The 21,381-nt window shown below is 38.3% G+C and overlaps 2 protein-coding genes across 5 annotated transcripts in view; one reads left to right on the forward strand and one right to left on the reverse strand.

Annotated features, from left to right (window-relative positions):
* The window catches only part of spsb4b (splA/ryanodine receptor domain and SOCS box containing 4b), a 35,425-nt gene extending 33,346 nt beyond the window's left edge, over positions 1–2,079 (forward strand). For all 4 annotated transcript variants that reach the window (XM_017719332.2, XM_017719334.2, XM_017719333.2 and 1 more), the window contains exon 3: positions 408–2,079. In XM_017719332.2, the coding sequence (XP_017574821.1) occupies positions 408–535 (128 nt within the window). In that variant the 3' untranslated portion in view covers positions 536–2,079. The remainder of the gene's footprint in view (positions 1–407) is intronic.
* An 8,444-nt stretch (positions 2,080–10,523) lies between these two features.
* LOC108440474 (calsyntenin-2) overlaps positions 10,524–21,381 on the reverse strand; it is a 232,051-nt gene continuing 221,193 nt past the window's right edge. The window contains exons 13-17 of the mRNA XM_017719342.2: positions 21,007–21,177; positions 19,374–19,516; positions 17,995–18,109; positions 13,501–13,685; positions 10,524–10,983 (exon numbers count right to left, since the gene is read on the reverse strand). Of these exons, the coding sequence (XP_017574831.1) occupies positions 10,792–10,983; positions 13,501–13,685; positions 17,995–18,109; positions 19,374–19,516; positions 21,007–21,177 (806 nt within the window). The 3' untranslated portion in view covers positions 10,524–10,791. The remainder of the gene's footprint in view (positions 10,984–13,500; positions 13,686–17,994; positions 18,110–19,373; positions 19,517–21,006; positions 21,178–21,381) is intronic.

Raw genomic sequence — 21,381 nt, forward strand, 5'->3', positions numbered from 1 at the left:
TTGTGACGTCAGAGAAACCAACACATTAACATGTATGTGCCTATACAGCCTACAGCAGTTTAGCCCCTCCCATTCAGATTGATGTAGGAGTGTTTGGTCTGAGCTTCTTTTTTCAAAGATGTGCAGTACAGGGCAGCCAATCAGAACAGAGCGTGTTTACATACATCAGTCTTAATAAAACAAACTGTTTATTTCCAGTGAATAAAGAGAGGTAAATAAATGGTCATTAAAGTGACTTATGACTGACTCTGGTGAATAAAATTGTACAAACATCTTAAGCAGAGGCTAGGAAAAATCAAATACATGTAGGATATGAGCTCTTAAAGCTTCACATCTGTGCAGTGTCCTGACTGTAGTGTCCTGTATGCCATGCTGATGGTATAATGCATGATCTGTTTTTTCCGCAGCGGAGCCTCTGCCACTCATGGAGCTGTGCAGACGAGCAGCCCGGCAGGCTCTGGGCCGCCATCGTATTCACCACATTCAGTCTCTGCCTTTACCACAGACCCTCAAAAACTACCTGCAGTACCAGTGATGGACTAACAGCACCAGACCCAAAACTACCTACAGCACCAGTGACCTCAAAGCACGACAGGAGGGCTGTACGGCAGCAGCGTGGAAGCCTTCGGTCTGTAGCAGCCACGTCCAGACCACTCTGTTAGACAGTGGCCACCTGGACTTGCCGGATAAAGTATCTGCGTGCGTTTGTGTGTTTTTAATGTGTGTGTTCTTTTTTTATTTTTTTCCTTCTCCAAAGAGCACAGCAGAAAGTAGCTTGATTTTGACGTGTGATATGGACATCACAATGAGAAATGAATGCGTGTCTTCCATAGAAATAATCACGGATTATACACTACATGTGCAGTCGTATGCAAAAGTTTGATGTTTTGTTGATTTTAAGTGGAAATAAGTTAATACAACCTCGACAGAGAACACATTACTGTGATTGTAATGCACTATTGCTGGTTAATCGCTGGATTGAAAATATTGGTGTTAAAAAAAAACATATTGCAAAAATATACCACTATACTTCAAGAAATCTTCACGATCTTCATCTTTAGACATCTGATCAGCTGGAACAGAGAAGGAAACCAGTAATGCCATGTTTTTATAAATACTATCAAGGTCCAGTGATTTTTAGTCAGTATTTGACATATTATGCTGCAGTCAATCCAGTCAAACGGGACTAGTTTTGCTATCTTTATAATGAAACATGCAGTTGGTCAGTGTTCTTGATGGACCAAAGGCTCTCTGGATCATTCAAAGGCCCTCTATCGACACCATTTAAAGGGTCTCTATCTAGACGATTCTAAAGGCTCTCTATCCAGATCATTTAAAGGGTCTCTGTTTAGATCACTTTATAGGACCCCTAACTGGATAATTTAAAGGATTTTTCAGGGCCTCTATCTAGACCATTTAAACACTCTCTATGCAGCTCTTTTAAATGACCGCTGTCTATATAATTTAAAGTCCCCTATCTTAATCATTTAAAGGACCTCTATCCGAATCAATGAAAGGACCCCTGTATAAATCTTTTAGAGGGTCTATATGTAGACCATTTAGACTCTATCCAAATTATTTCCGGGCTCCTATCTAGACCATTTAAAGGGCCTCTATCCGGATCAGTTAAAGAACCCCTGTATAGGTCATTTAAAGGGTCTATATCTAGATCATTTAAGGGACCTCTATCTGATTAATTTTTTTCTGGGCCTATATCTAGACCATTTAGACTCTCCAGATTATTTCAGGTCCCTTATCTAGATCATTTATATTCTGTCTACTTAAGGAAATTTTCATGATATGCCATGATATTTGCTTTTTCAGGCATCTGATCAGCTGGAAGAGAGAAAAAGGAACCAATATTGCTACTTTTCAAAATACTATCAAGATCCAGTGATTTTTAAAAAAAATGTAATATTTGACGTTATGTGGCAGTTGATCCAGTTAAACAGGACTAATTTTGCTCTCTTTATAATGAAACATGCAGTTGGTCAGTGTTCTATATATGTGATACACGATTTCTAAACATATCGTGCATATTCGATTTTATTGTGAAATAATTTATCTAGAAATGAATGAATATATATATATACACACATATATATATATATATATATATATATATGTGTGTATATATATATATATATATGTGTATATATATATATATATATATATATATATATATATATATATATATATATATATATATATATGTGTATATATATATATATATAAAATGTCATTTTGCCTAGCCCTACATCGAATGTGGCCTGTATATACTATATGTTTAGAAGGTGTGTAACTTTATTTTCTCTTGGAAAATAAACAAAACGTCATTTGACCAGGGATGCTCACATTTTTGCATATGACTGTTTAAAGGAATAGGTTGATCACTAAAAAGGTTCAGTAGTGTTAACACAATTACGTTATGCTGATGAGTGGAACTTCCGTTCTTCCTGAGCTGCATTAACATGTTTGGTTGAGTTCTTCCTTTTATCATTCAGTCCTTTTCCAATGTGCATGAGGCCTTTTACCCTTTTCCGAAGGTTCAGCTTTACCGGCCGTGTTCCATCATAGAAACTGGACGGTTTGGAGACGATCCTTGTTCGTGCCTATGATGAGACTGATAATCATGTTCCTCTGAACGCAGATGGTCACATTTTAGATCGCTGCAAATGATTTTATAGGATTTTAACCTTTTTTTTTTTTGAGATGTGCCTGTCTTCAGCGCTTGGGACAGGAGGTGACGCTGTTCCCACATGAAGTCCAGGGACGGCAGACACAGCTGTGTTCTGTCATGAGCTTCTTTATAAATATGAATAAAAAATGCACACAAACCAAAACTGCTCCTCTGATCTTTTTACTGATTGTTGATCTTGTACTGCAGTTTTACTTGTTAAAAAAAAATAAAAAATTTACAGGGTCTGTCCAGACCATGTAAAGAGTCTCTGATTAGATCATTGAAAGGACCCCTGTCTAGATCATTTAAAGGTTCTCTATCAATGTAATTTAAATGCTTTCTATCCAAACCTTTTACAGAGTCTCTGGATCATTCAAAAAGCCTCTATCCAGATCAATGAATGGCTCTTTCAAGATCATTTAAAGGTCCCTTCTATCCAGATAATTTAAAGAGCCCCTATCTAGATCATTTAAAGGGTCTCTAGATCATTTAAAGGACCCCTATACAGATTATTTAAAAGGTCTCCATCTGGATCATGTAAAGGACCCCTGTCTGGATCATTTAAGTCTGATGTGGTGTTGTGTTAGTGTGTAGTCTTGACTGATCAGTCGCGTTCGAGTGGAGTAAACTAGATTTTTCAGATTTTCACTCTAAATCTCAGACCCAATTTAATTTATCATTAAATATCTGGTCTTGTTGCTTTAAGCCACATTTTTGTCAATGTTGTGTTGGCACGAATGGGAGGGGCACAATGCTGCTGTTTTGAAGTTAATGTGGTATTATAAGATCTGACTGCCACCTTGTGGCAGAAATTACAACTTGTTTTGTGGTAACAGGTCTTTTTCCCCTAATTGAACAGTAACAGTGAGAAATGTTCAACTGTAAATTGAGACAAATTCCCCGGAAAGCAGTGCAGCTCTGATTTCCGTTGTATGATGAATCTGAGGGCAGATCAGCTCTAATGTGGAGCAGATCAGTAGTTGTTTTGTTCTACTTGTTGGTTTTATTACTTCAGTGAGTCACACAGTAGGCGGAGCTTCAGGCTCAGGACCTGTGTTTATTGGCTGATCACACTCAGAACAGGCCACTTTATTAGAAAAACCTACCTCATAGCTCCTCTAAGTAGGTGTACATTTACAGACTGTAGCTCAGCCGTTGCTGCAGTTTATTAGCTTATCATTCATGATTGGTCAGTTTCTGACTACAAGGTCCCTGTTCTGTAGATGTTATTTGGGTGGTCACCACCTAAAAATGTCCAGCCGAGAGCAGCCCTGTGGTCAGAAACTGACCACTGATAAAGGTCTACAGGATGATTAACACAAACAGACGAGCTACTGTCTCTAACTGTACACCTGCTACAAGACAGGGGGCTCTAATAAAGTATAAAATGTATTATTATTGTTGTTGTTGTTTGTCTAGTCAGTAGCTTACTTGAGTTCATATTATTATTCATAATAATAATAATAATAATAATAATCATCACACTCCACCACCAGAGGGCACCATATGGCCACATACATTTCTTCCTCATAGTCTTCCAGCGGTTCCAGCACATTGAAGGAAACATTATTTTTGTAAGATAGTTAAAAATGGAAAAAAAAACAGACGATATAGAAAATAAGAAGACAGAAGAGCAGCAGATTTTCTCCAAAAACAAATCTTTATTGACCTATGGACAGAAATTCCGGTAGTCACCACCAAAAGAGGGAGCAGGTGTACATTAAAAAAAGGAATAAAAATATTTATTTCAACTCTAGAACTTTATCTCCTTCAAGGACAAACACAGAATGCCTGGAACAGTCAGTCATCTGGTTCACAAGTACAGAAACAAGCTCCCACATCCACTTATACTCCATTACACCTCTCTTTACTCTCTTTCAGAGAGAGGGAGAGAGAGAGGCAGAGGGAGGGAGGGAGTGAGAGAGAGAGAGAGAGAGGTGGAGGGAGGAAGGGAGAGGGAGGGAGTTAGAGAGAAAGACAGAGAGAGAGAGAGAGTGAGATAAGGAGACAGTGATAAGAGAGAGGCAGAGGGAGGGAGGGAGTGTGTGAGAGAGAGAGAGGGAGAGAGAGAGGGAGTGAGAGAGGCAGAAGGAGGGAGGGAGTGAGAAAGAGAGAGAGGCAGAGGCAGAGGGAGGGAGTTAGAGAGAGAAAGAGGCAGAGGGAGGGAGTTAGAGAGAGATACAGAGAGAAGGGCAGAGGGAGGGAAAGAGAGAGAGAGAGGCAGAGGGAGGGAGTTAGAGAGAGAGAGGGAGGCAGAGGGAGGGAGTTAGAGAGAAAGAGACAGAGAGGGGTGCAGGGAGTTAGAAAGAGAGAGAGAGGCAGAGGGAGGGAGGGAGTGTGATAGAGAGAGAGAGAGGCAGAGGGAGGGAGAGAGTGAGAGAGAGAGGGAGAGGGAGGCTGGGCGAGGGAGTGAGAGAGAGAGAGAGAGAGGCAGAGGCAGAGGGAGGGAGTTAGAGAGAGAGAGACAGAGATACAGAGACAGTGATGAGAGAGAGAGAGAGAGAGAGAGAGAGAGAGAGACAGAGCTACGAGGTGTATAAGAGAACATGGCAGACACCAGCAGGCAGGTTAATGGACAATGACAGAAGATGCACATTATATGAAGACAAAACTGATGCAGCTACGTTTCTATTCTTCACCTCAGAAAAGACGGCCTTTCTGACTAACATGGACAATGAAAACGACAACAGCAGCACAGGGGAACATGACGTCCCCTCAGTCACGTACCTCAAAACACCTGTTTACCTTTAACAAGGTGTCCAGTGAAATATCTACTCGGTCAAATCTCAGTGTTCTAACAGACACCACATAGAAATGCTTACAGAAGTGTACATCACAACGACCTTGTCGGTTCACTTTTCTGGGGGAGGCTGACGTGCTACCCGTAGTTTGGGACACAGAGGCCACTACAGAGGTCACAGAGGTTTCCACTATCCGAGTTTTCACACTGAGCTGGGTTTTGGAGTAACAGCTGACTGAATCGAGGTTGGAAATGACAAGAAAATGACACTTTTTTCTTACAAAAGAACACAAAACATGCTCGACCTCCAGTCACAACATTTTCAACACCAGAGGATGAAGGAGATATGTGCTCTGTTTTTGGACCCACATGATCAGATCTATTCTGTACTACATCAAGCCCAATACTCATGCATTTTACAGCCCAGTCTCAGCCTGCTCTTGTTATTTAACACAGTGAGTCATTTTTAAAAGCTTTGCCTGCACTTTGCATGACTTGAAACGCACTGTAACAGAAGTCAATGGGCTGAATTTAATCTGAAAACATTTCTGTATTTTTATAAAATGTTTCCATGAATACTTCTAAGACATGAATATTTCTAAGATATGAATATTTCTAAGTTACAGTTGTGTGCAAAAGTTTGGGCACCCCCGCCCAATTAAATAAATATATTTAGTTAAATGTTAGGAGTGAAAAAAACTTACACACAACCTCTGCAGCAAACTATTAAAAATATTTTAATGAAAATGTTAATAGACATTATTTTAGTAGCTTACAAATAAAAAAACATAGTTAAAGCATTGCAATGTGTTGAATACACCTGCATACAACTACGAGCTGTATATTTGTTTTTTTGCTCATTCGTAATCTGTTTACATCACATTTATATTATTTTATAAGTGAAAACTTCAAATGTAGTCAATAAATCTACTATTTCTCATTATGAGACTGTTATAAGAATATTATATATATGTTATAAGATTATTCCACCTGTTTCTGCACATTTTTACTTTTTTTAAGTGATTTTATCTGGTGAAAGTGTCTGATTACATTGGCAGATTAGTTTACTTGTTTTGGGAAATAATGAAGAAAATGTTGTTTATTTCAAGAAGTAATGATTAAAACAAGTAACTTGATCTGCCGATGGAACAAAACACTTTCATAAGATAAAACTGCTTAAAAATAAGTAAAAAAAAAGACTAGAAATAAGATAATCTACTATTTACAACAGTCTCATAATGAGAAATAGTAGATATCAATCAATCAAATAGAAATCAATCAATCGCTGTTAGCTTCACACTAACAAACAGCTAGAATCCCTTAGGAATGCTAGCAGACGTAGCATTATTGTTGAGGTGGGTTTTTCCAAAAAAATAAAAATGCAATTCTAGATTAAAACAGACATATTATATGTTTAACTTGAAGCTGCTGATGGATTATCATCATATATTAGTGTATATTTTACGTTATAGCAGTTTTATAGTGACTTTCAGTGGTGAGCTCTGGTGTGGAGCTGTGCCTCTGATTTCTTTGTAACAACCCATTGATTAGGCTGCTGCTCTTATTTACAGTCAGTGACGTCTCCTCAGTTACTTAACTCTTAATTATGCTGATAGTTAATCTAACGCGTCAGGGCTTCTCAGCTCTTGAAGTCGGACCCATAGTAGTACTTGCTTAGAGATATCGACCTAGACAGCACAGAGAAAAACTATTCCTGAATGGCCAGTTTTCCAAGAATTTAACCCTTTTTTCCATCTAGATCTTAAAAATGAAACAAGAGTACAACTGTAATACTTGAGTTTAAACTAGAGTTTAACTAGAGTTTAAATACGGGTGTTTTTCTGTTGAATTAAATTAGCTAAAAGTTACAGACATACATTTTTCAGTTCCCAGAAATTATTAATGTAACTCTGATGGCCTAGAAGGCCTTAAGGGTCCCCTCTGATTGTTTGAGAGTAATAGTTCTAGTTTAGAATTTGCTTTATAGTCACATATTTCAAACATTTATTCATGCAATTCAGCAACTGCCTATTAGCTTCTATAGTGTGTTTGAGTCAGTGGTTTCTATTCTTTGCAATGCACCTGGAAACCTGTTTAAATTACTGTCTGTAGTAATAAACAGTTCAATACAGGTGCAGCAGACAGAGATTAGACTGGAAAATGCCAGCGTATTCCTTCCTTTATGGTTAACCCCTCAGAACTGTATTTGACTGTTATAGAAACATTAAAAGGCGCTGTTGATCCCAAAATGATCTCCGAAAAGGATGTACTTGCAAATGTTATCATTGTTTAGTTACTGGCCAGGAAAAAGACCTACTGCACCTTTAGATATGTTTTTGCATAAGGCTCACAGGCGCCATCTGCTGGACAAAAAACTCTTAGGAGGTTTTCACACCTGGATCCAGAGCAGGAACTGATTTCTGTAATTATGACCACGTTTTGGTTCACATGGGAGGTTTCGCCTTCACAGCACTGTCTTCATGTTTCCGCCCTCCAGCCACAGAGAGAATGGGGAGGAAAGAAGTGGGGTGGTGGGGGTGGGGGGGGTTGGTTGGAAAAGTTAGCAGGGTGGTTCTGCTTTTCCACCAAACGTTATCACAAAAGGAGTCAAAATACAAGCAGGAGTCTCTAATGTAAGTACAGTGCGTGTGTGTGTGTGTGTGTGTGTGTGTGTGTGTGTGTGTGTGTGTGTGTGTGTGTGTGTGTGTGATCTACGTCATCTTTGCATAAAGATCCACTAAGAACAAATTTCACCCCTGACTGAAAAGCACATGAATTTCAAAGTTGGTAGATGCTCCTTTCCACTTAAGTCAATAGATAAAGATGCTTAGAATAAATTACATTTACTGGCCACTTTATTAGAAACCCCTCCCTTAACTTTACCTTGCAGCAGTGGCAAAGCCAGAGTTTTATTTTCGTGGGCCTGGTTACAGCTTGAAGGGGCCAGCTAGGAAGTATTTTGCCCCAGGAACATCATGCAATAATAAGACTGACAACCACCATGACTTTATATATAACATCATATTTATATATGTACCGTAGTAGTACTGTTTAGCTTTACAAATAGATCTCTAAGTGCTGCATAAATACATCCTATGGTCTACTAGCACTGTTGAGCACTCAAACATTTGAGAGGACCCAGCCCCCTATTACCAACCACTGTGCTGACAATGGACCACAGTGTTCCTTTGGGAATGAGCAGAGTGACAAGATCATTTCAGGCTTCAGAGCAGTACATGTGCCATTTAGCAGCACCAGTACACTTTTGTTCATATTTTCTATATTCAGCGTTACAAGTAGGTCTCTAAGTGCGCCACGAATACAAATATCTTCTAGCCTATTAACACCAACCACTGTGCTGAGAATAAACCACCACCCAAATAAAATCTGGACAACTGTCCTGTGATCAGAATCTGACCAATGATGAAAGGGGTGAAGGGGGGGGCTGATAAACGGTGCAGCAACACAGGAGCTACAGTACATAGTGGATATACTAAGTTATGGGGTTCTATTGAAGTGCAGATGAGTAAATGAAGTAAAAAGGTCAGTCAGGATTAAGAAACAGTTAAGATTAACCACATCAGGCTGATCAAACACACCCACTTGTGGAGTCCAAGCTGGCATCTTCTGGATGGTGTGTGGCAGTGGCTTTACCAGCAAACCATGTTAGGAATCCAAAGCACTCCTCTTAAACACTCCTGCAGTCACAGAGCACTCCTCTTTAAAGGCTGCATTCATTTTTAATTCATAGCTCATGCTGTGTATTGAGTCCTCTCAGCAAGCTGCTTTTCTAAGTAATGTTTGCAGCTGTTTTGAGTGGCTTTTAAAGAAACAGCTCAGAAAAAAATCTAATTCATACAATTTTGCTCACTCAAGACGTGTAGCAGCAGTGGATGTAGACTTTGAGGTGGCAGATAATTTTTTTTTCTTTTTTCTTTATTTTATCTTTTAAAAGATAAAAGGCCAACTAGTATTGGTACTGCAAAATTAAAAGATAAAATAGCAAATGGTACTAAATGGTAAATGGTAACTAGTAAATTTTAGCATTATCAGTACCACTTTCTAGTACCATTTAGCAGAACCATTAAGCAGTACATGTATCAGTTAGCAGTACTATTTGGCAGTACCAGTACCATCTTTCAATACCATTTAGCAGTACCCCTACTAGTTAGCAGTAGTATGTACCATTTAGCAGTACCATTTAGCTTTAGTAGTACCAGTACAATTTAGAAGTATCATTTAGCATTATCAGTACCAGTTAGCAGTACAATCTGCATCACCAGTACCATTCAGGAGGACCATTTTGCAGTACCAGTACTAGTTGGCAGCAACAATTAGCAGGACATTATCATTTAGCATTACCAATAAGCAATACCTGTATAACTGAGCTGTAACAACTGCAAAAGTTTGTTTCCCATCGGAAAGATGAAACATCGTGTGCAGAAGTGAGTTCACATGGACATAAGGATAGCTGGTCAGAATGCAACTAACAATATCCCCATAGATTTGACTTGTGCAGTAGACATCAGGCTCCTCATTACATGTGGGTGGAGAGTCTGAGGCTAAGACTACCACCCCCCAGGCTTGTATCTCGGCCCCCTTAAGAGAAATTCTGGCTGTGCCACTAATTTGCTGTCTTAGCCATCAGCCAAGTGTCTCAGACCCAGTTTGGGAACTCATTCAGTGTGATCCAAGTCCAGCACCATCACCACTATCACAGGAGCACTCTTTACATCGTGGATCATCAAGTGTCGGCTTTTTTGTTACCGTCACTGCAAAGAATGAAATCTTTTCAAATGAAATCATCTAACTTTACTCAATATATCTAATATTCCTCATTATATGAAGTTGTAAGATTTGAACGATTATTCAAATTTTTTGTAGATATTTTTAAAATTTATTTTAAATCTCTAACTAGAGGAATTGTGAAATGATCTGCTTTATGTATTTAAACAAGCAAACTATCTGCAAACAAATGAGGAAAAATCTCTAGAGAAACTTACAACACATATAAACATCTAGAATAAATGAATGAATTAACACAACTTACAAGTCAATTTTTACATTTAAAAATAAATATTATTAACATTTTTATGCCAATTTTTTAACAATGAGAAATATGATATATATTGACTGGATATAAGATAACTTCAATTGCCAAAATATCATTATTTTGCAGTGATGGTACAATATGTACCTCAAGAAAACTTCATTTTTTGTGATATCTCATCAAATATTTAAGGGAAAATTGTGCTTTGTGGATCTTCTCTTTCCTTTTTCTACACTGAGGTCTACCTGCAAATGCTTACAGGCCTGTGTGTGTCTGTGTGTGTGTGTGTTTGGACAGTGTCTGAATGTGTGAAAGTGGTTCTCAGCAGTGCAATGTGTTTTTTGGCCACTGTATCTTGTTCAGCATCTTTGTCTGTGGTTGCATGCTGGGAGTTGTAGTTCCTTCTTCATCGCTGTCCAAATCGCTGCTGGTGATGTCGTCCTCCTCATCCTCCTCGTCCTCCTCCACTTCTTCCTCTGTTAATTCTTCTGCAGGCTGTAGCTCCTCGATGCTCTTCAGAACGCAGGACGACACACACAGACACAAACAAAGATTCAGAATAAATTACAAGGAACTGAACTGAACAAGCACTACTCAGTTCATCTCCCACCATCCACTTCATGCCATCAAATGCCAAATATCTGATCATTTAAATTTTCAGTTTGTCAGTAACCAGTGTTTGGGTGGTTACCCATTACAAATTACTGCTTGCTTCTAATGGGATTAATTTGCTTATAACTTCCTGGAAAAAGTGATCTCACTACCCATTACTTTACTTCTGTGTCTCCAAACCCACACAGATCTTTACCAGTCAGAAAGTACAAGGGGAAAACTTAATAATCCTTTAGTTAAAATGGAATAGCAAATCACAGAAAACATCATTTAAAAGACGTCACGATCTCTGCCTTTGAGCACTGTTATGAACCTGTTTGAAAACTGAGAAACTAGCCAGTTCAAAAACAGCTGCCTAGAAAAACAATCTTTATGAATCCAGAGCTGGACGAATTACACAAACCATGTGTAAAGTCCACTTGAGTAAAAGTACAAAAGTACTTATCTTCAAATGTATTGAAAGTAAAAGTACTAAAAGATTAATTATGGCTTTAATGTCCTGTTATCATTTTTATAACAAGACTCGCTTCATGAACTCATTTCAGGTGAAACTCCTCCAGCGTCTCTTTTGTAAACCAGTCTTTTAATAGAACGTCATTAATTAGTGACGCTGACATCTATTAAAATGATCATAAGCACAAAACACTGAAGGTAGACAGTTTCCATCAGGGAGAACCGAGTGGCTCTGAAATCACTTTTTACACACATTTATTTACAACTTAGTTCCAAGTTTAAGTTTAATAAAAACTGGCTTTAAACTCAGGATCACAAATGAGCTCCTTTACTATGTTGATCTGTAGGCCTCTGTTCATAAACATAAACCAGCCCAGACTAATTTACTATAAAATGAAATGGTGTTTGTAGAAATTCAGAAAAAAGCCGCGTCAGTCTCGACTGCATATGTGGACATATTTCTATATTGTGCTCTATTTACACAAAGTTAGGTTAGTTCATCATTTATGTTGAACAGACTCTCCCAAAATTTTACGCTGCTGCGCTGACGTTGAACCGAGTGCTGCACTGGGTCGGTATGACCAACAGGTCAAAACCAGCTCAGAACAAAGTGACCGCTGTGCCCTGATTGGTGCTCTGGCTTTGCACTTCTTTTGTTTTGACATGTTATGTTTTTATACACACAGAAACCAAAAGGAACGACAGATTTCACAAAATGTAGTGGAGTAAAAAGTCAGATATTAGACTCTGAAATGTAGTGGAGTGAAAGTAAAAAGTCGCCCAAAATGGAAAAAATTTCAGTAAAGTACAGAAACTCAAAAAACTACTTAAGCACAGAAACGAATTACATTTACTTTGTTACTCTCCACCACTGTTATGAATAAACTATAAATTTTATGGAGCTGTTTCTGAATGATAATTGAAAATAAGTCTGGTTTATTTAGAAGAGGTTTGCTTCTTCAGCACTAGGATCTATCCATCGCTTTCATAATAGCATAATGATAAGATGCTTCAAAAGATTGTTTGTTGAGTTTCCTGAGCTCATGCAGCATTGCTCATTTTCACAATCAGTGAGTCTGCTGACACAGGTAGCACAACAAACTACACATGAGGGCTAACACAGTGGAAATGATGTTTTAAATGCATTGTATGTAGTTAGTATTGCTCTGTGAATGCAAGTACTGATAGCAAGAGTTTAAAGTGCAGTGCACTGCATGACTTGATTACTGGAAAAGTAATTACATTATAGTCACACACGATGTCATACTGAGTTACCGCCAACACTGACACTAACTGTGTAGGTACACATTAACACACATTGTAAAAACAATGTAACAACTGGGGATATTCTATTACAGATGGAATGCAATAGTAAATTCTATGTAAATGAATAATGCAATTCACCAACTACTGGTTCAAGTTTTTACTCTTGAATTTAAACAGGTGTCTCTTAATAGTAACAGCATATTGTCTCTTACATAATTACACATGTGTAATAGGGTGAAAGTGATCATATTTGTATGACCACATCATATTCATTTGATTATTTTTATCTTTTCAGTTTTATTTATTTTCCTTTGTTAAACGCCAGGAACAAGAAATAAATGGATGTGTTGGCTTATTTTTCCTTATAAGACCACCTATCATTTTATAAGGGGTGCCAAAACTTTTGCACGCAACTACATAAGTAGGAGCTCTGTTCTGACTGCTTGCCTTCCTTGTTCTTACAGCTTCAGTGAGAGTGGGAGGGACTACATCGCTGTAGGCTAAATGGGCTGACATGCAAATTTGTTACTTTTGTGACATCACAAAACCGAGGAATTCAAAATGAGCTGGTAGAGCAGCTTTATTACCAGACGTGCACTGAGGAGTGAACGTAACTTTAACATCAAACATGCCGCTTTAACTTGTGAAGCAGAACGTTACTGTAGTGAAGGCAGAGCTCTGTCTTTCTCTCTCTCTTACCTCCAGTGGGTTCACGGTGATGGTGAGAGCAGAGAGATCCAAGTCCTTCTCTTTCTTGGAGAGGGTGTGCACGTCCATGTCCTCCTGCATGTGCGTAAGGTAAAGCTGGTAGACACCCAGGACCACAATGACCACCAGGGCAACAATACAAACCACTATCACTATGGTCACTGCATTGGCCACACCTGTAGAAGGAATCATACTGTAGAATCATACAGTAGAAGGAATCATATAGTTTATGGGTATTCTCACATTTCGTGTGACATCACACTGCATAGTCGCTGCCATGGGAGCTGAATCAGGAGTGACTGCACAGCACAGTGCCTTCAATTAGCTGTGCTTTGTGAATGGTTCACCTGCAAGATGCGACAGAAGCCAAGAGACGGGAAACACACAGACTTTTAACTCAGTGTTTTCAGACTTCAGGCTTGGAGCCCCTGCACAGTATAGTTTAGTGTTTCTCTCTGCTGTTCACACTTTGCTCAGCTCAAGAAGGGATAAATTAGCTAATAATATCAAGCAGGGAAACCACTGTTTTGCAGTGCAGGGGTTGCAGGACTGGAGCTGAACTCTGCATTGACTGTGCTAGCAAACTTACAAAGTCACGTCTATCGAAACACGACTTAGTTTTCTGACCCATGACTTTCAGTCTTATATTTAACGTTAATGTTTCTCCATTCAACCTTAATTTACATCTCTAGAAACACACAGTGAAGTCATACCAGCTGTTTGCAGCTCCGTTAGGGGGACGACTGCTTATCTCTCAGCTGATAACTTTAGCTAAAGTTCTCTAACTCACATCTGTGTTAAGTAGCTGATGTTGTTACCCTCCTATGATGACAAAGAGTGTTTTTTCCTCTTTATGCAACACCATGGGATCCTTTACCCACCCTGACGTGACGAGCCGGTGGGCTTCTGTGCTTTAAAATGCTTTGAGAGCCTCTCCAGATAAGGGAGAGGGGCTGGGTACGAGATAAATGTAAATATCAGGAAAACACAAATTTGGTAGCTTTTCGTCAGGTTAAGCAGGACCTGGAGTTCAAGGGAAACTGGACTACAATCGCGGTCTATTTTATTAACTTTGTCCACAGTAAGGTGAGTAATTTTAGCCATTCTTTCACCTCTAGTTACGTTCGCACGGAGCAGTGAAGCCACAAAAATCAGTCCCAAATATGGCAGCCACAACAGAAAACTCACATGACTGAAACCCTGGTACAAACACCAATACTAAACTTCATGCAGTTCATTCATACAGCAAAGATGAGTGAGATTTATTTTTGACATTACAATTTGTGTTAGGAGTCTTGCCCAAGGACTCTTATTGGTATAGGGTGCCTGCCCAGGCAGGAGATTGAACCCCAGTCTCCAGCATAGAAGGCAGAGGTGTTACACTACACCAACCACAGATACAGTCACTCACTGGAGTGTGGGCCAAAATGTAAGATGTTGATACGATGAGTGAAATGTAAAACTCTTTTCACTCATCGTATTTATTTCAATCAATGCATTTTTTTTATCTAGGATGGAACGCTCATCTGGTTCGAACAACATTGTATACAGCTGTGTTCATGATCATTTACCAGAACTTTCTACCAAAACTTGCCCCTCAGCTTGTTCTAATTGACTCCAACTATGGGATAAATTATAAGATTTTTATTCACGCCACTTCCAACAGATTAGTTCATAAACAGTAGATGCATAAAACAATGTTAGTTTTTATTTGTAGCAGAGATGTGCTATAATAAAACACTGTAGTCTTATGGTTAGTGTTTCTTTACTAGAGCTTCAACAAAGCTATAAAGAAAGATGGAATGACAAGCAGCACAACTGGCAATCATTTCACCCCCAGTGCAAAAGCAAATTACTTTAGCTTTCTTTTTTATACAACTGGATACATGGATGTGTCAACACTGGACTCATTTTGACAAAGGACTAAACTGCTTGGAGGTAAAAATGCATTCAGTGACTTCATCCCTTGAAATTCACGATTTTTTTTCTAATTCAGACTCTGCCACCAGCAATTTTCTATTCATCCACAGCGCAAAAAAAAAAAAAAACTTTTCACGCTAAGCTCTAAACCCTCTAAGCTCTAAAGCTCTAAACACAATGCAGAATTCAGCTGGGCAGCGAGTTGTTGTTCTTAAGTAATGTCATTTAGAAAGATTCAGTCGTTTAAAGAAAGAAAGCAAAAAAAGATAGACAACTAATTCCTGTTTCAGCTGAAGACCTATTCATGTTCTTTTTTCCCCTTTGTATCTATACTGAAGATAAAATCTTTGAAATGATTTATGACAAAAGGGTCCACAAATGAAAAATCCTCTACAGAATTTACCTCCAACTGCTTAGTTTCTCTAATTAACTCAAAGCAGCAGCAGGGAGTATCCAGGCAACTGGGGGAAAAAGTCCCGAGGAGGAGTTTTAATTTCTGGACCTGAATTTCTGGGACAAAGCACCCAGGAGGTGGAGAGGAGCTTCACAGGACACAGAATGTAAAGGCACCCTTGCAGAAGGTCGACAGGAAGGAGGAGGCACTTCGTAACTATTAATATGAATCAATCAGTGAATATCCTATATATTTATGTATGTGTGTGCAATATTGCATTTCTCGACTGGAATTAGTTTAACTTTGTTTTGTAATTTGGAATTACTTAAAATAAATACAGGGTGTTTCAAAAAGATGCACCCGATTTCAAAGCGCCATATTTTTATAACCATGAAGTGCCAAGGAAACAATCAAAATCCAATTGTAAGAGGGGGTCATAGAGTTTCTGACTGTCAGTGGAAGATGGCACCCTTCAGTCTGTGAGGAGATGGAGACCCCTGAGCAGAAAGTGTTCTGTGTTCTCCACTTCAATAAGAGTGACTCCGTCATAACACTCGAAATCGCACCGAAAGAGCTGTGAGTGCAGCGATGCCTGACATGCTCAATCGAGTATGGGATGAATTTGACTGTGGTGGTGATGTTGTCTGTACAGCTGGAGGAGGTTCATATTGAGCACTTGTAAAATTACATAATAAACTGTATGCTCATTAAACCATTTACACGTTACTGTTCTGTAATGATTTACAAGTGAAATAAATCATTTTGAAATCATATTAAACTTATTTAGTCATATGGACTACAGTCTGTAACTGTAGAACTACAGAGTGAAGCCATAAAGTAAGTGGAGCTGATAAAATGGACAGTGAGCATAGAAACAAGGAGGTGCTCATAATGTTATGCCTGATATTACTTTTTAATGTATATATAATTTTATTTATATATACTGTATATATTCATTTGGATGTTTGGGGCTATTATGATTATCATGATCATTATAATTATTATTACATTCTTTGTTTAAATTTATAAATACTTTGTGTTATTTAGAAGCACTTTGTAACTCCAACCTGGAAATGTGTTACATGCTGTGCTATATACTTATGTTCATATTGAGCACTTGTAAAACTACATAATAAACTTTATGCTCATTAAAACGTTTACACTTTACTGTTCTGTAATGATTTACAAGTGAAATAAATCATTTTGAAATCAGAAATCAAACTGTTTTAGTCATATTTTGGCACTTCTGATTCATTCTGAAAACATATAGTGCAACAAATTCTGTACAGTAAAAGGAGAATACGAAAAAAACCCACTTATGACAATGCTAATTCTTACTACGCAAATTCTGGTTGTATGCTAGCAGTAAGGTAATAGAAGTGTACATGAACATTATTTGGTTCGTGTAAATTAAACTGGGACATCTGAAAATAGTAATTTCCGGATGGGAAAAAGTGACTGTTTTTCTCAGGAGATCAAAACATGATTGGCTGATTCCTCTTTTACCCCCTAATTATGTTGGTAGTTATGTTGCGTTTGATTTTGCATCATTTTCAACTTCCGCACTTTCAAGCTACAAGGTGGGAAAAAGCTGGATGTGTGTTGTAGCTAAGATGATGTAATGATGTAAGTGATAACTTAAACACAGCCATGTTGATTTGTTATTCGGAGTTCGGAACATCATCCTGACTTTCTAGGTAGGAATTCCCAGCTGCAGGGGCAGTTTTCTTTGATTTTTCCTTTTGAAAATAAAAAACGTGAGATGGGAAAATGTGTGTTTTTCATTTAGCGGCGTAATAATTCTTACAATAATAGTTGCCCAATAATTGTGCACATATAGATATTCTCCTTAGAAAGCCAAAACCTCACTTTTTACTTTCTTAAACATTCATGTTTGAGGTTTATTAACATTTTGGATTAAATGAGAGAACTGTAGTTGGTGATTAATAAAAATAAACCTCAAAAATAAGACTTGCCTAATAATTGTGCACACAGTGTATATAATAAGTACAGTAAATAAAGTACATTTTTATTCTTCTCGGAAGGCCTGATGATTCCTGGGTACTACTGTTACCAAATTTTAGCTAACTTTTTATACGAATGCATGTAACCTATGTAAAAAACTTGAAAAACCCTGTAATACATACAAATACAAGCTCACTGTCACTTACCAGAGCTGTGGCCATTTGAAGCTATGTTTGGTTGATGGATAAGTTGTGTATATTTGGGCAGAGCCACCATGTGATTGACATGTTTGACTGCTTTTTCTCTGTGGAGAACATTAACCTGAATGAGGCAAGAGAAACAGAAAGAGAGAAAAGTAAAGATCACACTTTTGTATAATAAGAGACAGCGGTACCGCTAGAGTCCTTTATTTCATCAAGCCTCCCATGCCTGTTTTCTCCATTTGTATAGGACTTTGGTCGTCGTATCCCAGCACTTAAAACTAACCCAAACTGACCAACAAACTTCCCTGCACACTGGACGCTCCTCACCCTGTTCAGCACCTGTTTCAGAGATTACCGTTTGGAAAAGGATTCCAGGAAAACATCCAGCCAGCAGTGTCCTGTGGGCAGTGTCCTGTGACCACTGATGAAGGACTAGAGGATGACCAGTACAAACTGTACAGCAGCAGATGAGCTATAATCTCTGACTTTACATCTATAAGGTGGCCCAAGAAGATAGGAGAGTCTAGTAGAGTGGACAGTGATCGGACACAGTGTCTAAACACTCCAGCAGCACTGCTGTATCTGATCCACTCTTACCAGCACAACACACACTAACACACGACCACCACTATATCTGTGTTACTGCAGTGCTGAGAATGATCCACCACCCAAATAGCACCTGCTCTGTGAGGGTCCATGGGGGTCGTGACCACTGAAGAACAGGGTAAAAGGGGGTAATAAAGCATCAGAGAAACAGATGGACTACAGTCTGTAACTGTAGAACTACAAAGTGCAGCTATACAGTAAGTGGAGCTGATAAACTGGACAATGAGCGTAGAAACAAGGAGGTGGTCAGAATGTTATGCCTGACCAGTGTATATTACTTTTTAATGTATATATAACTTTATTTATATATACTGTATATATTCATTTGGATGTTTGGGGCTAATATTATTTTCATGATCATTATAATTACTTTTATATTATATTCTTTGTTTTTATTTATAAACACTTTGTAACTCCGACCTGGAAATGTGCTACATACTGTGCTATATACTTATGTGCCCATAAGTTTGGGCACCCCTGGCCAAATGTGTTGATATTCTAAGTGAGAAGAAGTCACACATTCTCTACAGAGACACACTAAAGCCCTTATTTATACACAATTACTGCTTATTTCCTGAACGTAACATATTGGAACAAAATACACAATTTATCACAAAATAAAAGTTATGGCACATTTTATATTTGATGTTTTATTTTTTCCCTTAATATTTTAAAATCAGCAAATGAACCGAAATTGTTCATTAAAATGTATCACTTATTTTCACCCAAAAACATGTATTTTTACTGGGCGTTCAAACTTTGTCACTCTCTCTCACCTGCAGCGTGAACTGGTTGCTGGTGTATCGTCCATTGAGTTCGGAGCAGCTCACTCTGAAGCTGCGTGCAGACATACCTGTCCGCAGGCTCTGGAAGCGCACCTGTCTGATCACCTGAGCGTAGTGAGACATGGAGTCCACACCTGCAGAACACACAGATGCAAAATTAGACAGAGATGTTTGTGAGTCAAAAGTTTGGTGTTAGTAAACCTGTCATGTCGTGTTGGTTTGACGGCAAATTATCTTGATTGACCTAGGAACTATTATTAGGTTGGACAAATGTAGAAAACATCAAAACATCAAAATTCACATTCTGTCTCTTAACCTTTTCAACTCCTTGGGACCACCAGTGGTTCCAAAATGCACTTCATCATATTCTTCATAACTTTCATATTTCATAAACTACATTCAGAAGCTGGGCGTCGTGTGAGGCTGTAACTCTTCTTTCCAGTCAAATAGATGGTGATGTCATTTTAAACCCTTATAATAAAAGAAGCTGAACTCAGTTTGTTTTTCTACTGAAAGTCGACCCGTTTTTCCCCAAATCTGGGCTATAAACTATAAACAGATGGCGTCTCTTCAGTGATCTGCTCTGTAAACATGACTTTTATAAAATAATATAAAGAGCATCTCAGATGTCTTTCAGCAGTGAATTGTAAGCATATAGCGATATATATGATAATGAAAGATGTTCTATTAATTTGAAGGGAACTTTTACAAAAAAATAATAAATAAACTAAAATTTACATTTATTTCATACAGTTACTGAATAATTTGCCTTATGATTTGGTCATGTAAATTCAGATGGAAAAACTAAAATATACCCTGCAGAATAAGAGGTTAAGAAACTTTGTTTATAGTTGCTACAGTTTAATGTAAAAACTTTGATTCACTTTAGGCCAAATGGCATGTTTCACTGGTTTTATCCTCTGCGGAGAGCACGCTTTAATACTGACATGTTCCCCACATTTTTACTGCACAGTTTCTTTTTATTAGTTGAGTTTAACATTGGAAAAAATAAGACATAGAATATAAAATGTACCATAACATTTTGCCATGTTTTATTGTTTTCCCCAATATATAAAATTCATGCACTAAAAAGTTTAGTATTTCATAACTGGGCATTAAAATGTGCCAGGGTGTGTTCTGTGTAGAGGATGTGTAACTTATTTTCCCTTAGACACTTATAGTGTGGTCTCTAACTTGACACCTCAGTGTGTTCAGTTGGAGACGACACGTGTTACTTTTGACCCAAAATGTGCTGAAATATTTCTGTGGGCAATTACGGATAACACATTTAGTTATTTTTAACATAGATGTAACGTTATTGAACACGTCACTTTTGAAGGCCATGTGTAAAACACAAGGCCCTTTCGGTAGCTGAGTTTGACTGCCCTGTTTTAGAGTGTAAAAAATCAATAAAATGTCAGTTGACGAGGGGCGCTTAAACATTTGCACACAACCTATACATTTAAGAATAGTTGCCTACAATGAAAGCAGAGTATGTCATGTACAGAGATCACATGTACAATATTTCTGTGAACATCAGTGTTTGCTACCAGACTTTTGGCCTGAAATGTCAGCGTATGAAGAGATTTTAGTTCAGTGTTTCGGACGTTTGTGCTGTGTTTACCATAAATGGACATCCCAGTGGTGGAGTTGGTGTAGTCCAGGTGTTTTCCTAGTAGTGCACTGCGGGGCAGGTGCAGACTCTCCAGACCCTTCTTTAGCTCCTCCCCCAAAACCAGGATGTCACAGTAGTCCAGGTTGTGGACCATCTCGTCTAAAACTCCTGACCTGTGGTCTAAACACACAGACACACAAACACAATATAAAGGTTCACACCTTTCCTCCCTTTCTCAAAACTGGTCACTCCGCTAAGACCTGTTCAGTGTGTGAAGTTTGCTTCTTTAGTTCTTTAGGTTTTTTTCCAACAGCAGCGAAATACATTAACAATTAGCACTGGGCTAACTGCACGCTGAAAACCACACAGTCGCCTCAAACTGTG

The sequence above is a fragment of the Pygocentrus nattereri genome, chromosome 17 (assembly GCF_015220715.1).
Source record: "Pygocentrus nattereri isolate fPygNat1 chromosome 17, fPygNat1.pri, whole genome shotgun sequence".
Taxonomy (NCBI): domain Eukaryota; kingdom Metazoa; phylum Chordata; class Actinopteri; order Characiformes; family Serrasalmidae; genus Pygocentrus; species Pygocentrus nattereri.